This window comes from Oryzias melastigma, linkage group LG12 (assembly GCF_002922805.2).
Source record: "Oryzias melastigma strain HK-1 linkage group LG12, ASM292280v2, whole genome shotgun sequence".
Lineage (NCBI taxonomy): Eukaryota > Metazoa > Chordata > Actinopteri > Beloniformes > Adrianichthyidae > Oryzias > Oryzias melastigma.
The window spans coordinates 22,726,696-22,752,087 of NC_050523.1; the positions used below are offsets into that span (position 1 = coordinate 22,726,696).

Below are 25,392 nucleotides of genomic sequence, written 5' to 3' on the forward strand. Positions count from 1 at the left end.
GATTGTGGGGCGGTATCGGGGAAGCAAATGGGCGTGTCTGTTAAGCCTCAGGGCCAATCAACAGATGAGTGGGAGGAGCTACGGTGCGGCTGAGAGGAGGAGTCGCGTTCAGGGTCTGTGGGAGAAACAGAGTGGTGCTCCGTGAAGGCGACAGAGAGCGCGCGGGGGGAGGCAGGGATGCGTGTGCGCTGAACGGTCCTGCAGGTACGCTCGGCGGCACATTTAGCGTTCACGGCCGCAGCGCTGCGCGGCTGCAGCACCTCGTTCCTTCCGAGGAAGCCACCACGATGTCCGGCGGGGGTGAGGTTCGCCTCCTCCGCCAAGATGCCGGCCAAGAAAGTCCGAGGATGCCGGCCTGGAAGCGAGAAATCTTGGAGAGGAGGAAGGCTAAGGGCGGCGGTTCGGGGGGAACCGGGTCCCCGGAGACCAGCCCCGGCAGCGCGGGCCCGCAGCGGGTAAACGGCGAGCTAACGGGAAACGTGAACGGGAGCGGCGGACTCACGAGGGACGGCGGGGCGGCCGGTGGGTCCGCACGGAACTACACCATCACCACCGCCAACCAACACTTCGCAAACAACAAAGAGCCGCGACCGACGGCCTGCGACAGGGCTCCAAGGGAGGACGACCGGCACGAGAGCCTGGTTCTCCAGGAGAGCCTGGGGCCCCTCGAGCAGAACCCGTTCATCAAGCTGGAGAAGGAGCGGAGGCGGCGGCAGGACCGGCAGGAGCGAGAACCCCCCGGCCGCCCGGTGCAGCACATCCTGGAGCTGTACGGCAGCGTCCCGGGAATCCGGACCATCCGAGCCGACAACATCATCATCATCGAGTCGGATCCAGATTACTTCCCTGAAGCGGGGGATGCTCAGAAGTGGCAGCAGAACGGGGTGGGGGGCTACAGCTCCCTGAACGACCTTCTGGACCGCAGGGGCAGCGCTGTCACTGAGATCCGAGCCAAGGAGGTGGTCATCTATGACACCACGATCAGTAAGAGCGAGGAGAACCTGAGCACCCTGGGGCGACCCGAGTATGATGCTGCAGGGGAGGGGGCAGGCAGGGTCAGCCGGATCCTGCAGAAGTTTGACAGCAACTACGGAAAACTGCAGAAGAAGTCCCACAGCACAGAGAACCTGCTGGACCTGGACAGTAACTCCAGCAGCAGACCCAGACACTGGTCCAAACCACAGCCAGACCTGGTGCCAAAACAGAGGCCGGGTCAGCCGGTCAGCAGCCAGCTGTCTTCACCGCCCCTCCAGAGTTCCCGCTCTTCCAAACCAAAGCATCCTGCCCCGGAGCAGGGCAGCTCCAGGACTCCTCATCCAGTATCATCCTTCCGCCAGCGGTTTGAGGAAGCTGTCCCCCCACGAGACGAGCCAGACAGGGGGCCAAACAAGCCCAGCAGGGAGCGAGACTGGGAGGTTACCGAGGTGTCCCCCAAACCAAAGGTGCCATGCTCTCCGGAGACCCGCCGTGACCGTGCCGAGTCCCCCATAGCTCCCATTTCCTTCAAGGTGTCCCGTCCCTCATCAGATTTTGAGATCCGACCCTCCCCAAAGCCAGACCTGGCTCAGATCCCTGACGAGGACACCCAGGCACGAGCCCTGGCGAACCTCCGTCTGCAGTCCCGTAACTCCTTCACAGTGGTCCCCAAGGGCCGCCTCACAGCCCCGCCTGCAGCAGCGGTCAGCACGGTCAAGGTTACCCCCCCTACCCCCACTTTGAAATCCACGGAGAAGAAAGCTGAAAAATCATTGGAGGAAAAGGAGCCGGAGCGGGTGGTGAGGACCCCCAAACCCGACCCGTCTCCTACAACTGCCACAACTCCTGCGTCTCCTGTGACCTCTGACCTTTTGTCTCCCCTCGCTGTTGTTACCCCACCTCCCTCCTCCACGCCTGCTCCAGCTTCACCCCCATCTTCACCTCCTACTTCTCCAGCTCCGGCAGACTCTCCTGCCCCGTCGCCGCTCACTTCCACCCCCTCCCCGGTGCACCGGCCCCCTTCTGCAGATCAGCTGCCAGTGACAAACATAGACGACATTGAGGTGGAGCCCCCGCAGCGCGTCCCTGTCCCCAGCCCCCTGGTTCAGAGGAAAAAGGGGAACACCTTCACTGTGGTGCCAAAACGCAGGGTAGAGCCCGGCGCCCAGCCAAGCTCCCCCGAGACCCAGGAGGAAGCACCGAGGGAGGCCCCACCAGGGTCCACGCCCCCACAGGCCCCCTACGCTCAGCTGGGAACCCTGCTGAAGAAGCGCTACCCCGCTGTGGAGGACATCCAGGTCATCGGCGGATACCTGGCCCTCCCAAAGTCCTGCCTTTCCAAAACAGGCTCCGTTGGGAAGAAGGTGAGAACTCCGTTTTTCTTTTCCTAAACTCCTCTGATAAACTGTTGAGCCTTCCCGTCCCCATGGTAACACACATCCTACCATCTCGTGAGTCGTGTGTAAAGTTTGGTGTTCATCAAAGTTTGCTTTCGGTCTAAATTTAGCAGTCATGGTTTTGTTTGCTGCTCTTGTTTTCATTGCACACCTCTGTGGTTGTTGTTGTTGAAGCTCACACCTCCGCGTTCACATTTGCAGTCATCCATCCGCATGCCGCTCTAAGCCGCCGCGTCTCATCGCTTGACCTGCAGCAGCCGGTTTGCATAAGTGGATTAAAATGGTGTGTTCACACAGCCACTCGGATCAACACGCATGCTTTTTTTCCGCACTGCCGTCCCACTCAAACCTGTTATTTGTGGCTGGGCTGATTACTGGGTTAGGAGGCTCTTCAAGTCCAATGAATGAGCAAATCTCATCAGGACCGTGTTCACGCTTCAGCCTTCACCTGCTGCCAATTTCTAATGGTTTAGCTGCTCTGGTCGTCCTCCTCAACAGCCCAACCTCAAACTCAGCTTTTATTTGAATATTAAAGAGTTTTTAATTATTATTTATTACAGTGGTGTAACCAAATTTTTTTGAAAAACTTTAGTCGTTTTCAAGGACATAGTTTTTGCAGAGCAACAAGAGCTCTTTAAAATTATACCTCTGAGTTGTGGGTCCGCCCCCACTTCCCATCAGCCATCTGTTTACCCGCTCTCCTCCTAGTGTACAGTCCCTCACACCCATAACTAGGGCGGTATGTCCAAAAAATAAATACAATTTCTGTAACAAACATTACAAATGAGAGAATATCTGACAAAACCATTTTTATTTGAACATCTCCTTTGGAAGTTGACCTGAGTCCAAAGTGAAACTAAACACAAGCTGTAAAGTGTATTTAAAACAATGCAGCAGCTTCTCACACAAAGTCTCTATTTCAGGTGTTGAAACAAATTTGTCATACTCACACTTTACAAAATGAAACCAGCTCTACAGAACTGAAGAAACTGTTTCTGATTGAGAAACAAATTTCTCTTTGCTAGCTATCATTTTTATGTCTGCAAGAAACAAACAAACTGACTTTTCCCAGAACAACGGAAGCCCGAAAAAAAAATCAAAATGATGGGAAAATAAAATTCAGATTTTGCTGCATTGAAATGATCAAATATGACACATGATGTCTTTTATTTTGAAGGGTTCTCATGCAACCCCCAGTCAAAAGTTATAAACTATTTCATTTTTATGTAAATAATGCAATATTTTCTGGATGTGAATGTCTGTAGTTATGCCAAAAAGTACATTTATCAAAATAGCAATAACATAAAAATAAATCAGCATCTTATTTTTCTATAGGATTAGGTCAAACTTTGTGGCTCCTTCTGGATTGTAGTCTGTAAGAAATGGACCTGAATGGCTCTTTAGTGTTAATGGTTGCAGACCCCTGGTCTGTCTAGTTCTAGTGTCTGTGTCTATGTCACAAATTCAATCTTTTCAAACAGTATTTTTGCTTTTTTCCAATTAATTGACTAAAGAAATACTTAGGGCTGCATGTTATTAAAACTGTGCAATGTTAGTAATAGATATTGCAACTAATTCATCATTTTTCACTGCATCAGTTTTATTTAAATAAATTCAACAGAACTGAAATTATCTTCAAAATGACCCACGTCTACATAGGATGTCAATCTGATTGGTCAAATGGCTCATAAAGATTGTTTTTGCATGTGTAAACATTTAAGGCACGTGTCAAAGTCAAGGCCCAGGGGCCGAATCCGGCCCTCCGGCTAATTTTTTCCAGCCCTCCAGATCATTTTATTTTATTGTGATAAATTACTGTTTATAATTACTGTTTCATTCATAAAAAATATGGTTTTAAAGTTTTAAACATTGGCATTATGCTAGCTTTTTAGACTATTTTGGCAGCTACTAAGATATTTTAGGCTATGTTGAAGTTGAGCTAATACCGTATTTCAGCAACATCCTAGCTGTTTTGGCTAATGTAGTTTTTTTTCAGGTTTTTATTCTATTTTGAAGTTTAGCTATTTTTTCAGCTACATGCTAGCTGTTCTGGTTAATATAGGCTTTTTTAAAAATTTTTGTGGCTGTTTTGGAGCTAGGCTAATATTTACACACTAGCTGTTTTGGCTAATTTGGGCTTTGTTCAGTTTTTCAAGGCTATGTTGAAGTTTAGCTATTTTTCAGCTACATGCTAGCTACTATGGCTAACCTATGTTTAAAAAATATATATGTATATATAGCCTAATATATATATATATATTTAGGCTAATTTGACATTTAGCTAATATTTTAGCCGGCTATCAGCTTCAGTGTTTTTAGCTATCAATTTCAGCATCTTCAGCAGCCAAATTCAGCTTACAGCATTCACACTAGCATTATCAAAGATAATGCTATAAATCTAGTTCATAATTATGTTAAAAAGTTATGGTTTTAAAGTTTTAAAAATATAGTTTTAGAGTGTTCAATAAATGTTTGTCCTGTTCAGCCCGTGACCTAAGGTGTGTTTTGGATTTTTACCCCCTGATTTAAGGTAACTATGTGTTGCAATTTAAGCCGTCTTTTTTACATGTGTATTACACAGGCTGATATTGCGATGACAATAAATTTGCGATGTATTGAGGAGGCGTATCAGAAATGCAATTTTAATCTTAATTTTCTTTATATACAGTATTTCCTCCATCATTATAACATATTAAAACGTTTTTTTGGAGTGTTTTTTTCAAATTTCCTGAAACAAAAATAACTTTATTTTGAGTTAACACGACCCTGCCTGCCCACATGCTTCCTCAGCTTTCCGTTCCAAAGCCGTGCAGAATGTTTAATGCGGTGACAGCAAAGCGCCGCTGGGTCCTCTGTAATGTAGGCCAGTGTTACAGCCTCTCAGATAGCTGCTCCCTGACCTGCTGCTCTGTGATCTTCTGCTGTTCATGCAAACCACCTTTTACAAGCAGGGCCAGGAACTGACAGCAGTGCTTTCACTGAACTTCACTTCAAATCTAATTTTACAGTTTTGTTGCTCTTTCAAGCTAAATTTAAGCAATAGAAATGACTAATTAACTCATATTTTTTAATGAGAAAAGGTATTTTTTTCCAGCTGAATTGTGTTTAAACCTTTTTTTTTTAGTAATAGGAAGTTCTTAATTTGGGTTTCTGCTAATGAGTTTGTCTAGTTTCAGGAGAAGTGGAGGTCTGTCTGTTTTCTGAGTCATCTCTCTATTTCAAACTTAGACGCTAGTTTCAGGGGAAACAGAAATTATAAAAAGCTCTGTGGGTTAATGGTAAAGGCCGTGGTGGTTCGACTCATGTGCTGCATTCTCCTGCGCATGCAGATTACCGCCGAGTGTTGCTACGACACACAAACATCCTGCACATTGTTCTCACCCACAAACAAAACCATTTTTTCCATCTTTGCATTCGGGTTTGACTCAGTCACATCAGGCTTTGGATTGTTTTCTGGTCCTTTTCATTGGAGGGCAGGGCGGCTCATGCAATTACAAAAGCGCGGAGGCTTGGCCAAGCCAGCAATTTGTGTGGAATTTTCTGTTCATTGGCGTCCGTGTGTGAGAGCGACCTTCAAGAACGACCACAGTGCAGCTCTCTGGTCTGGAACTTTTTTTTTTTTCCCATGCACCAGCGAGTCTTCAGAGAAGCTCTCTGCAGATCCTCTGCACATATTTAACTCCTTGTCCTGCATGTTCTGGTTATTCAAGTCTGTGAAGAACTGGACGATTCTGCAGAAGCTCCAACCCGATTTCACTGTTTTTCCACCCTCAGTTCTTGGTGCTTTTCTTCATTCCTGTGGATGGTGGTTAAGCTGACTGTCCCGTTTCCTGGTTCTGTCGGGGAGGAAGTTGTAAAAGAGCGATGTAGGGCGAGTACAGCGTCTTGGCAGACGTCACTTTAGGTGAAGTCAGATCAGAATAAAATCAGTTTCCATTTGCACTTTGATTGAGATCTGGATTTATAGCAGCTGTTTGCTTTTTATGGTGACCAGGAGATGTGGGAGGGGCTGCAGTTTGCTATTAAAGTTGTTCCCAGTGACTGCTTATTATGGACTCATGCCACCCCCCCACTCTGAGCACTCTGAGGAACCTCTTAAGTTTGGCTGCATGCTAGTTATGATGGATCTGCCATGATTTGGGCTGTTTTTTACTGGGAAATATGGACACTTTTTAGAAGAATTGTAGGTTTCTTCATCTTGTAGACTCTACTTTGTAATCAGGTCTTTTGGTGTGTTATAGTTTCCAAGTAAATATTTGTAGACCTCAGCAGCTGGTGCAGACGGAGACCTGAGTACAAAAATGTCAACCTGGGGGATGCTCAGCCCCACTTCTTACCACTTCCATATCAGGAACTTTTACAGTCTGAGTCCAGACAAAGTTTAGATTTTTTTTAACGCTGCCCAGACAATGTCCCACAAATTTACTCAAAGGAATCAAGCTGACAGCATGGTTCCCGCGGGGTCTGTAAAAGTCATAAAAGCTTTGAATTAACTTAAAAAGCATTAAATCAGAGCCTTAAAAATTGTTCTGTTTGTAACTTCTCCATTTCACATTTCTTAACGAAAATGTAATTTTTCAACCACTATTATTTAGATCAAATAATGGAAATAAACCAAACTATATACACCAATACCACCAGTTTAAGAAAAGAAGAAAAAAGATAATAATAACAAGAGAAGAAGCTAATTTTGATGATTAAAATTAGAATAAACGAACAAAATGGGAAATAGGCAGAGAAATTGTTCTTAGCTTTTAATTTCCATGGCCTTAAAAGGTCTTAAAAAGTCCAAAATTTAACTTCAAGAAACTTGTAGGAACCCTGTTGCAGAAAGTCTTCAAGAGACTTCTCTGACTGACAAAAATGAAGCTGGAATACTCCTTTTACCTCGACAACAGGCCAAAGATGGGTGATTGGATGGGACAAAGTAATGTGAGGCCCATGGGTGTTGGGTCCATCCATGGGCCCGCCCAACTGGAAAGTGGAACTAGACGGTTGGGGCGGAGCCGCTATAGCCACCCATTGATTGACAGAAAGTGATGATGACATTAGAAAGCACCAATGTAGCGCTCATTTAAGCTAATGTTTGTAAGAATTTGGGTTTTTGCGGTCTCCTGTGAACTCTTTTGGAAAATACCTGCAAACAACAGCAAGGAACTGCAAACCTTCCTTAGCGGTGATGTGATCCAAGGTGAGCTTGAAACTATTAAAAACGATTAATAGTTAACGATTAACGATTAATTAACTGGACCGTACCGTACTACTCCCTACCTTACCAGACCAGACTGCTCAGTGGAAACGAGGCTTTATAAAGCACCCATTTAAGCTCTTTTAAAATCAAATGTTGAATCTCTCCCTCCTACTGCTATGTTTACTCTGGCCTCAACAACATGCGTTCAAGTGACCCCTTTCAAATGAAATTTCTAGGTTTTTAATGGCCACGCATTGAAAGTTAAATCAGTTTATCCAGTTTAACACTTCGACCAATCGGGGACTTGGGTTTGGTAGAGACGTATGGATGGTGTCCATCCTCTTTCACTGACTGTTTGTAAAATGATCACTAAAGAGAAATTGGGGTTTGTGCCTGTCAGAAATTATGTGACACATAAATCGGAACAGAGCTGCGAAAGAAAAAGGCTGGAGCAAGATATGCCTCGCTCGGACATTTCACTCTTACAACTGTAGGTTTCAGACATGTGCTAGTATCACGTAGCCACAGTCCAGTGTGAACACTGTATGTTATAGCCAATGTGAACGTAGCATCACATTTACACAGCTGTAGTAAATGGAAAATAAAACAAAAACAATCATGAAAAAGTTTTTCTATCCAGACTTTGTTTTTGTTTTAAAGTCTGACTTTTTAGAATGAGTGTAGAGACGTGGCTTCCTTCTGAAACCAGCCCCCCAGTGGTCATTTGATGCCTTGTCAAGGTTCTTCAGTTCTGAAGTAAGATGGATTAATAAAAGTCTTTTGGTGCAGTCACATTGGAGCTGGCTGTTTCCCAGAAACATCAGGAAGTAAACGCTGTCCACATCCCAGTTATGACTTTGTGAGAGTTTCAGGAACATCGCCATGAGTGCAGCAGGTTAATGTTTTCTGTTATGAAAACCTACTTTAGTAATCAATTCAGAATGCACTGAAGTCTATTTAGAGATGAAAGTTTTAACCTGAAAACATGAGAATATAAAATACTCAAATGGTTAAAGGCTCCGTCATACCGGAAGGCCAATGAAAGGGCACACTCCTACATTTACATTGTGCAGCTGGGCTACAGGTGTGAAAGTCCATTGTGTTTAATAATTCACCACCCAGCAGACCTTCCCCATCTCTCCTCCCTTCCTGAAATCCTCACATCCTCCCTCCCGTTCCGACTGCTCTGTTCAGTTTAATCAGGTTAATTAAATGTTTAGAGAAAGGTTAGTATTGTATTTAAACGTTCAAACACTATATTCATAACACTTGGCTCTGTCTGCTTTCAGGTTTGTGGTGTTTAAACTTCTCATATTGTGCTGTGAACTGTACTTCTGAATACTAAAATGGCAATTTAATAATTAGCATTTATTTCATTTAGATTAGTTACATTTATAAATTGATAGCTGAGATGCACATAGATGATAACCTATGTATGTTTTTTATATCCATGTTGACCTGAAAATGTCTTGTTTGCTCAACACTACCTCCAGAATGAACAGATTTTACTTGGGTAAAAAGTTTAATCTTTTATGAGTTAAAAGCACATATTATCTTATGCTGCACAACATTGGTTACTAGCTACCCAGAGCTGCTCTGAGATGATCCTGTTTGGAAGAGAGCGTCTTTTATTTTGAAAATAAGTAAAAAAAAAAAAAATAAAAAAAAATCGCATTTTGAGAGATGCTAGATTCTTTTTATATTTTTGTTATTGTTTGTGGCAAAATTCATATTTGTTATTGAAAAAAAAGTTAATAAATCCAAATCCAAATTTCTATCTGGCTCCTTCTAGGTTTTAATCAGTAGAAAACGAGGCCAAATGGCTCTTTTACTGTTAAAGGTTGCCGACCTCTGCCCTAGCCGTACGTTCTCCAAAAAAATTCTTAGTGTGGATGTTTCCAACCATACGGTAGATGCCAGTATGGCCTTTATCCTTAGTTTACAAATTAAATGAAAACGGGTTTGTTGAAGTAAATAAAGTACTTGGAGAACAGAAAGTTTGTTTTATTTTCTCTAGGCCAACAAACACATTGGAACGATCTTTGAGGCTGTATTCTGCAGTCAAATGTACTGTACTCGGGCACGGTACAGTTACCTAGTGTAAATAGGCTTCTAGGAAACTCGATGTAGCATTAAGACAGCACAGATTTGGACAGAACCACAAAAGTCTTCTCTGTGTTAAAGCAGATCATCGTGGATCCGCTTTAGAAGCGTGTTCTTTGCACATCCAGTCTGTCAGACATGTTGCTCTTCCTGAACAGACACTCTTACTCAAAGGTGTTACGCTCGTGGCACACCAACAGCTCCTGCAAAGTCAGTGTAATTAGAATTCATCCAGCAATGCCCCACTATCATAGTCATGTTTAATTCAGCGTGTGTGCGTTTATGTGTGCCTCTTTTGGAGTGCATGAGTAAGATGCTGCAGAGATTAGGAGCGGAGGACGCTCACGCATACAGCCGTTTATAAAAAGAAAAGGTGGTGGGAGAAACAGGAGGAGGTCTCTGCCTGCTCCCCCTCCAGCCTCTCTGACAGGCTTCCTTCCACATTCGATCCTTTTGAGAATTGGAAGAGGACATTTTTCTGTAAAAGCTGCCTAACTGTGCCTGTGAATTACCACACCGATCGCAAATGCAAACTTGTGTGGGTAATCTTCTGCTGCATTTGCTGTTTTCTTTGTGCCCCATATAAATTTTATTCAAATATTCCCTGTGGAGGCTGCACATGATCCCCGGGAGTGCCGCTTGCACACACATTAACGTGGTTTTTATCGGTCAGTTTGTCGGTAAAGGTCACTAATAATTCGTTTTGGCGTTTGGTCCGTGAAAAGCTGCCGTCTGTCTCAGAGCCGTCTCTGTCTGCACCTCCACTCTCCCGTTTCCCTCTGTCACATATCCATGGCGCCTGTCGCCAGGGCAACACCAGCCGCAGCCATTCTATCCTGTCATTAGGATTCTAGGATGAAGACACACACACACATGCAGGTGTCTTCATGCCGCTGTAGCTGTCGGTTCTCTCTGGTCGATGGCCATCTTTAGTATTTTAATCTGAAAAAAGCAACATGTAGCTGAAATGAGGTAGATCGATTTGTTTGAATTATGAGCTTGTGCTTCAGTCAGCAAATGTAAATCAGTGTGTGTGACCAAACAGCTGAGCCATCAGATGTTTAAGAGGCTGCAGACCTTCTGCTGTGTGTTCCTGAAGTCTGAAAGCTGCTGGAAGTGTTTTCCCACCTGGTGTTTGACTGTGCTTCCTGTTGCATTTACGGCATAAAGAGTTTTACTTCGGAAAAAAAACAAACAACAAAAAAAAAATCTTGTTCTTGCTTTCTGAGACTTTACACGAATGCAGAATCGCATGTATTCTTGATTCTTCAGTACATTTGCTCAGTGTTCACACCACTAATATATATCATTGGTTCACACATTTGACTTCCAGACTGAAGCCCATTTGATGGATTGCTAGATAAGCAAATGTTCTCCATTCTGAAGTAGTGCTGGGTTGATAAAATTGATGAATCAATTTGAATAGATTTAAGCTTAATAGATCAATAATTGATCTATAAAAGTAGAGATCAATCTAGCACACAAAGCTAAAGTCTGCTAGCTTGATGCTAACGTTTAATAGGATTTTCCATAGGATGGCTAATGCTAACGCTCGGTCAACATAAACATACATTGCTGACTAAAGGAACATCTTTATAAACTCAAGCATGAGTTTTCCAAACTCTTTTCAAGGAAATATTTTTAAAGTAACCATTTGTGGTCTAAAGCACTTTTTTTGCTCATTCTTTGCTTATTCTTCTAGAATAAGGTGTAATGCTATGATGCCATCACCACCTAGTGGCCAAACTGAAACGCCCTCCAGGAGAAGCAGCAGTGGAGCGGCATTTCCGCATTCAAAAGCCGCCTCTGCCGGCTAATACCATCCTGAAGCCGCTCGGAGAGACAGTTCTCCCGGGAGACATGGTTTTTCCGAATTCGGCGGAATCGGATCAGTAATCTGTGTGTAACCCACCTGTCTCGATCGGAAGGAAATTTGGATCTCAATGAGTCTGATCGGGCCAGAGTATTCTGAATGGCGTGTTTACATTTTTATTCTGATCAGGCGTTTATTCCAATTACTCATGGGCATGTAAACGTAGCTACTGTATGCTATTAACAATCTCATTATTTCACTAATACATTTAACAGTATCAGAATAATATAAACATATTCAAACATATAGTAGATTATTAATGTATTTCTTAACAAATGTGTCTAAATGTGTAAACTCAAAATTGAATGCACCATAATGAGGGGGTCGAAAGAATCAAAAAAAAAAAGTTGGTATTGATCCAGGCTCTTGGGAATCGAACCATCTCTGGAAATTATTATTGACACCCAGCCCAATTCACAAGTCAAAGTCTATAACAAAAACTACTATTTTTTTCTTTAAACTGCTCAAGGACCCAATTTATGTGTAATGTTGCCTCGTCTTTTGTGGAAGTTACGATCTAAACATAACCTGCGATTGGTCATCTTAGTCATGAGGAGTAGTCATCTTTGTTTTTTAAATGTATAACAGATGTTTTAGGGCTGTAAAACCTCACAGTTTATACACTTTATAAAGTTTTCTCGGACAGACATAAACATTTGAACACTTTTCTCTGTGGTTTAAGCTATCAAGTCTAGGATTATAGAACAAAAACAAAGATCTATATAACTCTGGAAAACAGAACGCATTCTGGACAGGAGACACTGCACAGAAGAGATTGATTGACAAAGTCTACAGCCAATCAGGGCACAGAACACAATGCACCGTAAAATAAAAAAATAAAAAAAAAACCACATAAAATTGTACTTCAAAAATATGCTTCAAAAATGTTTTGCATATTTTTGCATATGATTGTTGTAATTGTATTGTAACTATCATGAGGCCTTTTCTAAAACACAGACATTAAAAAAAGAATAGAACTATTGACTGTATAAAGAGAACTGGACAACACAGGTGTGATGTCACCCATAGAAAATACAATTCCCTACTTTTCTCCACGACTCACTTTGCTTCCCAGCCGTTCTGGAGACTCTCACCTTTCTAAATAAATCAAATGCAGGCGTTCTGGTACGTTTTATCTCAATAGATTTTAAACTCTCCCGGTGAAAGTGTAAAGTCACACCAGAGCCACTTCTACTTTTACAAGCAAAAAAAGAGAGAACTGCTTTCATCTTCATCACCTCATGCTGCAGAGAGATCAAGGATCTGTCTGATCCTAAAGATCATTAATCAGTGAAGGTGCCGCTCTCACGTTTGTCCTGGATCAGCGGAGGATCTTTGAACTCTGCGGCCCTAAACCACACCCTCCTGTGAATGATCGGTAAACCACACACTGCTACCTGAGCAGGAGATCACTTCCTGGCTTGAGCAGTTTGTGTTGTTCTTATTAAACTTTGAAGAGTAAAGGAGAAGAGATTAAAGATCATTTATTTTGATGAAGGGTCTGATCCATTCCTGTTTGCATGGGACTTTTCTATGCTCCAGTTTCAGCTCTTTACAAACACGGAAACTCTCCCAAGAATCCCACAATAAAAGTGTTTGGGATTTAGATGTTTGTTGGTTCTGCTGCTGTCTCCGTACATTCACACTGAAGGTCTGAACCCAGTCCTTCACATCTGCAAAACACTTCTCAGATGGTACAAAAATATTTGTACCTGACGCTGTTTGATAAGACACGCACAATATCCTGCTTCTTATCAGTCCCATAATCCGGCAGCAGCTCTCCAGCACTCACACGGGACCTTCACACAGCTACAGCAGGGAGTCTGAACACACATGGCGCCGGTGCCCGCCTCCTACAAACGCTGAATCCACCTGTGAAGATGTGCAATGGTGCTCCAGCTTCAGCAAAGAGCCCACTTCTGTGGTCCTGCTTCTTAGGATGAAATTTATTTGGTGTATCAAGTGACTAAACTGACAAAGGTCTTTCATATCTTTATCCAATTAGATTTCAACCACTATATGAGAACTGGACTGAGTGCCTCCCCCCCCTCCCACTGTCTCTAAGAAGCCAAAATAGACTTAAAAAGAGAAATAAACAGCCATAAATAATAAACAACACAGAATAACCATTCTTGCTCTGATACCTTTTTTTAACATTTTTTCTGTAGTTCAAGTCATTCAAGTTATAAACTGACCAATCAGATGCCTCAATAGAAGTAGGTGGTTTCACGTCAAACGCTCTAAATGTTTGACAGATTCTCTCAAGTGGTAGGTAGAGGTGTGGCCTTCCATCAGTCACCCCTGATTGATGAAGTGGTTGCCATAGAAACAATGGTTCAGACCAATTTAGAACAACCACTGCTTACTGACAATGTCTGGCTCCAACAAGCAAAAAAAATGGCGACTGAACTGACTTAAGCTATGTCCAAACTTTACTACTCACTATACTATATAGTGGTGTCCAAATCTACAATTGCAAAGTCCAGTGCCTAAGAAATTTCCCAAAAGTCTTTGCGGAATAACAAGTTGCATCGACACCCATTACCTTAGCAAATATAGACCATGATGCATTGCAGCTGAACAATTTTTGTGTGGAAAAAAAAGTGTTTGAATGTAATTTTTGAATAAACAATCCACATTTTCATCACCATAACACAGTGGAGTCATAAATAGACGTTGTAAAATGTTTGTATTGATTAGATTTTCACTTTGCTAAATCTGTGACGTTTAGAAAAACTAAAGAAAGGTAGTGAGCATGGTGTCTGAATTGCTTTAAAATCCAGGGCACTATATAGTGTTTTAGTAGTTTGGCATTAGGGTGGGAATTCGGACGCAGCCATTCATTTGGTTGGAGCCGGAAGTAAGTCATATTCTATTGGTGATGTCACACTAACTCAGTCCAGTCATCTTATACAGTCAATGGTGCCAGCCAGGATGACTCTGCCCCTAAAAATTACTGTTACTAACAAAATGATGAACGCTTGTTTTCATGGCTGATTTAGGACTTGATAGGGATATATTCAACAATTTCTTTCCAAATAAGAATTCTGGAAATTTAAATGTCTTTGAAGTCCCTCTCCAATCATCTTTTGATCTTTTATAAACGTGTTCCAAGTGGTTTTACTTACTATGATTATAAAGTTTTAAGCCAAAATCCCAAAAACTGTGTTGTTTTCTAGGACATATTTTCTGCAAAGCAGCAGGAGTTTATTAAAAATTTGACTCTGAGTTGTGGGCGGGACCCTCGCAACCCCAATTTAACATTAACGGGTCAAGAAAAATGGTGGGCAAAATTGAAGTTTTCCAGTCGTGTAGTTGTAAGTTGGATTCCAGCTCAGACGAGGAAAACAAAGACGTTCATGGATCTATTTTTCTGCAAGTGGAAGCGTCGGAATTGAAGTTTTTTTAAACTTTTTATTTTTTGTCTGCTTCTGATTTGCAAAGATTTGAATAAAGAAATCTAAACATTTCTTTATATGTGTCATACATTATTAAAAAACATTTTTTTATTGGAATAGATCTTTAAATTGATGAAAAATTAAACGTTTTTATGTCTTTGTTTTTTAATTTTTACTTTAACATATTAAAAAAAATCCAAATTGATTTTCTTTAAAGATCTTCAAAAACTTGTCTTTTGATGAGCTCCACCTAATTTCCTAGATTGATTTCTGCAGCCCTTCATCTCCCAGAGGGAGAATTTTTCTTTGCAGAATTGATTTCAATATCTGCTCTGTTTTCTCCTCATTTGAAGCCTCTCAGGCTCGGCCTGTAATCTCAGAGGAAGGCCTCGCTCTTCATGCAGCTGCAGCCAAACTGCAGGTTCTGTTCTAATATTATCCTCTGACTGGAGATTAGCTCTAATCTGGCACCTGCTCAGTCCGCTTCCATCTGACATGTGTTGTTGTTTTAGTTCCACCTCAGTTCGGACTCATAATCTGAAATAATCTGCTTGATTTTTTTTTTTTTTTTTTTAAGTGAAGGTTTACACTTTGTGAGTTTAGACTGAAGACAGTCTCTTTAAAGACTGCAGTTTGTTGCTGAGCTTCTCTGAAGCTTGGTGCCATTGTTAGAGGGGGTGTTCCAGTAAATGAGGACATGCCATGCTGGGTGGCCTGGAATAAACTCCTGGCTTTGCTCCATGCCGGCCTGTTAGCTCGGACAAATGGATGAATTAGTTGCTCTGCTTCATGTTGACATCACAAAGCTCCAGAGGAGACTCGGAGTGAGCCTGATCTGCTGCTGCCCCTTTCGAGTCTCTGACTCTTTCTGTCTCTGACTTTCTGCTGAAGAGCTGCCATCATCCGTCTCACATTTTCCCTCCAAACGGAAATATTTCTTTGTCTGCGAGAAGCAGAGACTTGATTCATGTCGTCGGTTGACGTCCTGGATCCAGTTTTTCCGTCTCACGGTGGCAGAGCCAAACCCGGGTCTGGGAGACGGCGCTCATCTGCGGTCCAGCTGTGAGCAGAGGTCAGAGCTCTGCTAGTGTTTGGCATCCAGAGACTTCCTCAAAGACAGGATGGAGCCGGGATGTTTTTGGGAAGAAAGTAGGACAGGCGAGAGGAAGGAACTGATCATGCAGTCCATGGATTTGAAGAAGTTCCACTCCTCTGTGCTTTCTTTGAATCATGTGACACAGATCTGAGGCTGTTATCAGCTGTTATCTGAACATGACTAATCTGGAGGACCAGTGGAGCTGTAACGTACATTTACTCATTTATTGGCTGTTCCAGCAAAGTTCCTCACCTTAAGTCTCTAAAAGGGGGCGGGACTTCCTGCTAGTCTTCTTTCACCGAGCTGCTCCTTCACCCTCAGTCATCTGTGTAAACGATGAATGGTTGTTTGTGGAGCTCCACCTTTGAATCTTTGTCCTCTTAAGTGGAACCCCGCCCTGCAGTCATCCACCGCCAGGCGGGTCACGTGATTAGTGGGTGTGTCTGCGCGTTTGACAAAAACAACAGAGAAGTCACGGAAGGACTGGTTATATTTCCCAATAATGATGATGATGGCAGAGACCTGACGTGAGGACACTTTAGCCTTGCTATCTTTAGATTTGGGCCATAAATTAGAGATTAGATATGGATCAGAAGGTACCAGGCACCTTGATCAGGATGAAATACACCAACCCAGAAGTCCATGGGCAAACTTTCTGCAGACGCCATCTCCATGGAAACAAGGATGCAACACTAGCTATTGTTGTTGCGTTATTCTCATGGGGTGTGCTCATGAAAATGAACTCTTGTGAAGGTAGAGAAAGGTCCCTGTAAACATCTTCCTGTAAATCCACAGTTCAGCTAACTTTTACAGTTTTTAATGTCACTCATACTCTGACACGAGCTTAGCGCTAAATTGGCGTTTAATGACTGGATTGCAGTTGAACAGCAAGCCTGAGGTATTGCTTCTTCAAGCTGGCACCATGGTGGCCCCTCCATCAGCATCAGCAGGAAGTGACAGCCTTGATGCTGCAGCTGTCAGGATCATCAAAATAAAAGCCTGCTTTTCCTGTGAAGCTGTTCGGTCCCATTTCCAACTCCTTTGTGCTCTCAGCTCCTTCAGGAGCTTCATTTCTGTTTTTCCTGGTTCTTTTTACAAATAATAAACAGTTTGATTGTCATTAAAAAGTGTAGTGAAGGCTGCATATCCAGAAAAAAAAGTTTTTTTCTTTTCTTTTGAGAGGGAACTTTGGGATTTGACTAATTTTTTGTTGCTTTTTTAGTCATAATTTAAAATAATTGTACACAATTAACACTATTCTACTAAAATGATTTAGCTTTATGAGTTTTTTTATTGCTTTTTTCAGGATTCTGGTTTTTTATTCAGCAATATTTAAGTAATTTGAGATCCTCTACTGTATATTTTTATGGGAAATGCAATTTTTAAATATAAAAATTATCTAAATTTTAGAGTTTTGAGTCATCTTGTGCGTCTTCTTCTCCTAATTATTTGTTGATCTGAAGATCATTGATGATCTCTGTTTTTTTCTCTGCAGCTGAAGATCTCCTTCAACGAGTCGAGCCTCCACAGCACATACGAGTATCCGTCAGAGAGCAGCGTGTGGGACAGTGGAGACGAGGAGGAGGAGGAGCAGGAGGAGGAGCCGCCCAGCATGGTGGGACGCATCCACATCCCACGCCCCAGCATCATCACCTCGCCGACACACAGCAACAGCAGCGGTGAGACGCGTTCCCACTGTTCAACCACCAACTTGTGCTTGAACTGAATCCAGCAGAAAGGTTTTCCATTTGATCTTTTGGAGACGAGTAAAAATAAAATATCCAAAAACGTCAAACATGAAAATAGGGCGAATGTTTTCATTTGGACTGGAGTTATGTGGGGTCACATCATGACGTGCTTCTGAAACCGGCAGCAGAAAGGAAACTTACACCGATTAGTACTAGTAGTGATGCAGTTGTAGGATGAAATGAGGGAGCTGAAGCGATGCTTTCCCAGAGCAACACCTTTTAAAGTTGACTTTTTAGACCTCAAATATTTTTTTTCTTATTGATTTGAAGGCGTGAATATATAAAAAAAAAATCTCATATTCTCTATCAGGACTTCCAGATCTCTTTTATAACAGAACCAATTCATGAACATTTTTTATAAAAAAAAACAAAATAAAAAAAACTCTTGAGTTACTATTTTAGTAAAGGTGCAGTTTATGTGAGGTAAAGCCCACACACAGGTTTGAGGACAGAGACCCCTGCTGGACAAAATATGAACTCCATCTAAATCTGACTATCCGAATTCATGAAAACAAAAACAATCTGAACTATTGAAAGCATTTTTTTAATTAAAGTAACTAAACTGAAATATTTATTCATTTTTTTCTGTTTTTGATATTTACCGTTGCTTTCAAGAGTCACTAATAGAAATGATTGAAGAAAAAAAGACAGAAAATTGTTTTTGAAAAGTATTTTTTCTATTTCTATCATTATTAATTTAAAGTAATCAATAAACTATAATACTTTTGACTTTATATACCGTTTATAATATTTATTATATAATGATTTTTCTGCGCCTTCCAGACCTTTCCAGCTACGTCCCTAAACACTCGGTGGACTTCAGCTCCTGGCAGGAACACAAACACGACGACGGCGTTCACCAGGAGGACGCGGCTGCGCAGACGACGATGACGGAGGAGGTGATGGTGAGTTTCTGTGTCAGCCTGGAGATGATACATGTGTCTGCTGCTCGTTTTCTGATAGATTTTGTTCATCCAGTTGAGATGTTTTGCTCTTAAAATCCAAATCGTGCGACGTTCTGTGCAGCTCCAGTCTTGTCTAATGAGCTGCAGAGATTTCCTCCAAAATAACTTCTGCAGTCAAAGTGAAGATGAGAACGATCTGTGAGAAGACAAATGACTAGAACTTCTCCTTTGATCCCAGTTTCAGCTCAAACAGAACCTTGCTCCAAACATCTGTGGTTCCACTCAGACATTATGTAGATGAAAAGACGTTCGTATGGGAGACGCCGTCTTTAGACATCCAACAGTGCTCAGAAATGTTTCTGTGTTGGTTAAAGAAGTGTGGGTTTTCTTCACTGCACTCGCCTCCAGTTTCCAGGGAAATTTGTTTCTCAGGATTTCTGATGTTGCTGTATGCTTTCCTAAATTTATGGAAGAAATGTTATCATAGTTTTTTCCTCCTGAGATTTAAAAAAAAGAAAAAAAGTTATGAATTTTATGTCCAAATCTACGGACGCCGAAAATGGCCTGCCCTCTTTTTTTTTTTTTTTGGATAGTTTTCTCGTTTTAACAATCTAATGAAGAACCTCTCTCCCTTTTCCACACTGAGACGCAGACTTTACCTGATTTAAGTCTCTTGATTTTGGTGGTTAACAAAAAGAAAACTCTCCACAAAAGTTATTTTTTCATATATTAATGGATCTACGAGTCTAAAACATCTTCATTCCGTACAGTTATTTCCCATAAACCTCAGAATAAACAGGTTGATTGACAGAACTAACAGAACCCAGGGTCCACAAGCTTCTCCGCATGGTGCGTTCAATGAGCTCTGGACAAACTCAAACAGCCAGTCGGCCCAAATCAGTCAGCTACAATACCTTTGTCATTTTTATACAATCTGTAGCAAAACAAAGCAGTTTTTCAGAAAAAATGCCAACACTATTAAATTAGTAAGTTACATATAGATCAGTTTTGGTGTTTGAGATTTTCTCTGATAACCTGCGTTGTTTTGCTGCTGATGTCCAGAGTTCAGTGAACGCCCCATGTGCAGAAGCTTGTGGACCCTGGGTTCTGTTGGTTCAATCTGTTTGTTTGGGGTTTTTTGGGAAATAAGGGGACGGAATGAAGACGTTTAAAGAGCATAGATCCACTAATAAATAAAAAACAGACTAAAAAGCTACTTTTGGGGAGTGTTTTCTTCTACCGTCCAAAAACGATAAAAAAAAGTAGGGCAGGCTGTTTCCAGCTTCTATACAAATCTATGTCTTCTTTAAATCTATATATTTTAATGTATATATATTCTCTAACTATATATTGATCGATTGATTTCAGGTAGAAACACAGGATTGATCCTCATCTCTTTATTCCAAATTGAAAGATATTTTCTAAATATTATGTTCTGAAATAACCTGTAGGTGAAATCTGCAAAGTAGAATGACAGATGTTTAAAGGCGGTAAAACTCGTTACTGCAGACTTTATAGAATATTCTCTGACATACATGAACATTCTTACACTTTACTCTCTTGTTTAAACTCACAAAGTTCAAACCTTCATAGAAAAATCTATGGAATTTATAGAATTAAAAAAAGATCTGATTTAAGTAGATTTGGGAAATCGATTGTCCCCAACAACAGGGGTGTCACACTCCAGGCCTCGAGGGCCGGTGGTGTCCTGTATGTTTCCTAACTAACCTGCCATAGAAACTCCTTATTGGCTAAACATGACTAATCCAGGTATTTAGCAGCAGAAAGGCAAGATTTCTGAAAAAAAAAAAAAAAAACAGTAGGATGCCAGCCCTTGAGGCCTGGAATCTGGGAGCCTGGTCTACAGCCAATCAGGACGCAGAACGCAGTGTGCTAAAAAAAAAAAAAAAAAAAAAAAAAAAATCTGTGTAACAGCGATAGTGCCAAAGGTGAACCGCCATGTATCGGCTTTTTGGTCTTTTTTTTCATTTAGGAATTTCTTCTTTTTGTTCTCGTTACGGATGCATCAACAATAGTGGAGGGGAGGGGGGGTCAGCAGCATGAAGCTGTGGTTGTCAGGTGGGGGGTGTCTCTCCTCATCTCATGATGTTCTGATGTTTGATTGTGAAGCGACTGAGCGGCGTTTGTGTCTCTGTCTGCAGCTCACGCCGGCGGATAGCTCCTCCCTGTCTGACTACAGCAGCGAGCCGGCTCTCTACTTCTGATCCCTGCAGCCGACGGCGCCTCCTCCATCCACCCCCCAGCCGGACTCCAGCTCAGCTGGTCGGGCGGAGTTTCTGTTGGTGCTGCTGACTCTCCACCTCCTCCCGAAAGCAGCTGGGCTGTTTCCCATCCCAGACGGTTGATCTGTCGCCTCCATCAGCACGCCCGGCGCGGTCTCTCTGGACGGTTCCTGCCCGCTTCGAGCCTCAGTTTCAGGTGCGATGAGCTGAGAGGAAGCCGCTGCTGTCGGTGTGTTACCATGGGAACATGACCTTCCAACTTGGGACAGACGGCAGATTTGATGCAGGAACAAAAAGGGTGCCACTTTTAGTTTTTGTTTCAGCCAACGACAGGCGTGCTGGTGGGTGGGCGGGGCCGGGATGCAGTCAGTAGCAGCTCTCATGTCATGATGAATGCTGGAAAAAGTGCCCTTCGCCAATCCCGTGTGCGTCCTCCCTGCTGGTGAGAAGCAGGAGAATGTCTTGGCCGTGGATGTGTGGCGAGCTCCTCCACGTCCTCATTCACGTTTGAAATGTGTCATCACTTCCACATTCCAGAGCCGCTGCCCCGCCCACGATGGGGATCGTTGTGCGTTTGTGTGGGCAGGACGATGTGTGAATGCTTTTGATAAATGTTCTTTTTTTATTCAATTGTTTTATATGCAAGAAATGCACCGAGTCTCCAGATCATTTTTGTTGTTTTTAAATCATGTTGCCAACGGATGTAAGGCTCGCCGTCAGAGCCTCCGTCCCTTCGGCCAGTATTGCTGTACAGTTTCCGGGCAGGGAGGTGGGTTCCTGCTGTTGCCCCCTCCCTCAGTGTAGAGTCGATCTGTGGTACCTCTGTGCTGTCTGATGTCTTTGCACTGTCGTGCTTTTAGCTGCATTTTGCACCTCGTGATGAAGAAGTTGGGAAACGTGCACTTAAGGATGAAGGACTTCAGCTGCAGCTCCTCTTCTTACGGCTTCTTTAGAGAATCGTCTTTGAAGAAATAAAAGGGTCTTTGTTCACGGTGATTCACTGCCGACGGCTGCCTTTGTTTTATTATCCTGTCCTGCAGAGATCCTGGACTGTAAGGACCACATTGCTTTTGCAATTCTTCTTTTTACTGTGCTTTTGAGCAAAAATTTGACCCCGCCACAAAAACTCAACAAAATTTGCACACACCTGATAAGATTAGTATAAAACTGATCCCACCCAAAAAAGGATGACATCACAGCATCAAAACGTAAAAAAATCTTGTACATATTTTAAAATCCACTCAAAAAACCTAAACACATAGGGGATATCAAAAGCAAATTTTAAAATCATCATTAAGACATACGACTTGGCGATCATTTTTTTCTTGGTCAAATTTCACATTTCCCACTAACGAAAACTTTTGCTTGAGCAGTCTTCATAAAATGTACACACCACAACTTTAAGGTTTCGAATTCCGTCACTATTTACAACTAAGTGCACAAGATAGTGCGTTCACCATTTAATGGAGATATGCAATTGTACAATTCTAAAATCCAGTACTCTAGGAATTTCCCAGAAGTCTCTGCGAAAAAGCAGTGCTCACTAAACTGGCAAATATTGACCACAATGCATTGCATTTGAACAATTTATGTGGGAAAAAAAAGTATTGGTATTTTATTTTTTTTTAATCATTTGTTTTGATCAGAACACAGTGGATTCATAAAATTGTTTTTGTAAAATGTTTGTTCATTAGTGACATCATATTTTCTGTTTAAAAAAAATACGTGTGTTGGAGTTGGAACACATGGATTTGCTTTACAAATCCAGGATACTGGACAGTCCCAACACCATATAGTTTTTTAGTAGTTGGAGTAGGGAGGGAATTCAGACACAGCTTATGTCTACATCCACGTTTCATTGACCTTTAACCTTGAGAAGAGGCCGCCATCTTGAAAAAATGGATATAGAATAGGTATATACTGAACAAATTTAGCGTTGTGGCATTCACTGATTTTTTGAATCCCTGGCTCAAGCTGAACGAAACAACATAACATACAACATGACTCAGTTAGGAAGGTGGGTGTGGTCAACAAAAAACTTTCGTTGCCATGGAAATCCAGAAATTTACTTTTGTCAATTCTTCTAAAAACTACATGGACTTGTTTGTCACCCCCAGATGACCAGAACATTAAATGGTTGCTATGGAGACTAAACTAAGAAAAAGTTGGAAATGTTTTTTTTTTTTATAATTTCTCACAGGCAGCTCTGACCAGGATGGCAGTATGAGAGAGTGAGGGGGGTGTATTAACAGCCCAGCCAATGAGGGCGGGTCAAAAGCAGGCGGCAGGCCATACAACACTCACCGTTTTAATTTTTCTCGTTTTGTCTTCAGTCTGACTGTGAGCACAAACGTTATCTCTACGGTTCTGCCGAGATCTCCAATCCCAAAGCAGACCTGTAAATTCTCCTGTGTGCTCAGAGTGCCACTCAAATGCTTTCTGTTAAAAAGGTTCATTTCCATCCTATGGAACTCGTCTGAATGTTTTCTACAATCATCTCACCTCAGAACGTTTCAATGCTGTCGGGTCATGAAGTCCACAGATCTTCAGACGCAGCCGGCCGTTGCCGATAAAACGTCGGGGTTTCCCACTGCAGAGCGCAGGGTCAGGCTGTGGTCTCAGCTTCATCACCTTCATGTTTCCTCTCGTCTATAAAGCTGCATCGCTGCACATCTACTCACTGTAAACTTCTTGTATTAATTTGGGAAAAGAAAGATGTTGCACTTGTACAAAAAGAGCTGAATAAATAGAGAAGTTGGAACAAAACCAGTGATGAGTCATTTTTACTGAAGAAACACATTTATTTAAATAAAAAGCTTTAAGACATCAGTGACATATTTTACAAAGTGAGTGCCGGCACATCCATCGTGCCTTAATGGTCCTTCCTGCGCGGCTCTGTGGCTCTGCTGAGGTTCCCCGCTTCCTGCTTCAGGACGCTCAGCAGAGACTGGGAACTCTCCAAGATCTACAAGAGGAAACAAAAGCCCCCCCATCATTGGTCACAGCTGAGCTTCACAGACACCTCTGTGTCAAAGGTCAAAACCAAAAACAAAAAAAAAAAGAGCAGAAAAACCTGAAACCTGGAAGATATTAAACCTACATGCACTTCAGTGGGTTTTTTCCTCTGGTTTTCCTCAACGTTTATCTTCATCCTCTGTGAAATGTCTGCAGCTGCTTTAAACTCTAGTTGTATACTAGATTAAAAAGTGATTTAGATTTATAGATTATTCTCACAATTGAAGACATACATAAAAAAAAAAGATTAAAATAGCATTTCTGAGTATTTCTTTAGTCAAATCATTGTGAATAAGAAGCAGACCAAAAAAATACATATGAGAAAGCTTGTTAAGTACAAGCTACAATCAGCAGGCCTCACGCTCCCTGCTGCACTTCTGCCTGATGCATCCACTTACAGACAAATAGATCCATCAACGTCTTCCTCATCTGAGCTGGAATGTGGCTCTAAACTGTACGGCTGGATGGCTCTGATATTGCTCGACATTTTGTTGCACCAGTAATGTTAGGTTGGGGGTGTGAGGGGCTCTAAGCTAGCAGGAGAGAGAGTAAAGTAAGGCATGATGGGAAATGAAGGCAAGCTTACTAAGCGGCAAAACTCCCAGCCACAACTCAGAGGTTAATTTCTCATGAACTCCTGGGGCCCGTTTCAAGAAGCAGGTTTTGTTGGAACTCTGAGTTTGTGAACTTCAAATTCACCAAAACTCTAAGTTTTTGGTTTCAGAAAGAGAGATAACTCAAACCCATGAAAGTGGGCGAAACCAAGCCCGTTCCAAGAAGCAGGTTAAGCTGAACTCAGAATCAATCACTATGGCAACCGAGTCTGTGAACGTAACCTGGTCGGTAGCAGGTTTTCTTCAGGAAACTTAGAGTTCTCTGTGGTCTCCGCCCCTTTTTAAAGTGAAAGATGTTCAAATATGAGTTCTTCATTAACATTTAGAGAACATTCACATTAGAGACGTCACGTTTTCACCACTCAGAAACCAAAACGACATGTTCATTCATAGAGGATCATGTAGAGAGGAGGCTGATTAATCCAGAGGAAATGTTATTTACGTCGGTAGAGGACTTTGAGGACACGAGTCGACTGACTGCAGTTTCCCAATTCATTTTTATTTGAGCGATATTATAAATAGTGAGTTTTTCCAGGGACTTGCTATTAAAAAATACAGTTTTCTTTTCCTTATTTTAAACCCTTAACAAAAGAAATTATTGAGTGTCAAACACCGGGAAAGCCTGTGAACTCATCTACCGTCTTGCACTTGCGTCAAATATTAGCTCGGTTGTCAGCATCGCTGCTTCCCACTGTGGAGTTTGATTCCCGGCTATGGAAAGTGTTTTTATGTTAAAAAAAGAATTTGCCGAATATTTTTTAAGTCTTGAGAATTAAAATTAAATAAATACTTTTTTAAACATATGCCAGGCAGCTACAGTTTCCTCTATAGCCT

General features: G+C 42.1%; 2 protein-coding genes across 2 annotated transcripts in view; one reads left to right on the top strand and one right to left on the bottom strand.

The window, feature by feature from the left end:
* On the top strand, positions 1-24,189 carry tprn (taperin). The gene is made up of 4 exons (XM_024299545.2): positions 1-2,339; positions 17,529-17,712; positions 18,565-18,686; positions 20,849-24,189. The coding sequence occupies exons 1-4, from the start codon at positions 288-290 to the stop codon at positions 20,909-20,911; spliced, it is 2,421 nt and encodes an 806-aa protein (XP_024155313.1). The 5' UTR covers positions 1-287; the 3' UTR covers positions 20,912-24,189.
* ssna1 (Sjogren syndrome nuclear autoantigen 1) overlaps positions 23,766-25,392 on the bottom strand; it is a 4,428-nt gene continuing 2,801 nt past the window's right edge. The window contains exon 3 of the mRNA XM_024299546.2: positions 23,766-23,894. Coding sequence (XP_024155314.1) covers positions 23,802-23,894 — 93 coding nt within the window. The 3' untranslated portion in view covers positions 23,766-23,801. The remainder of the gene's footprint in view (positions 23,895-25,392) is intronic.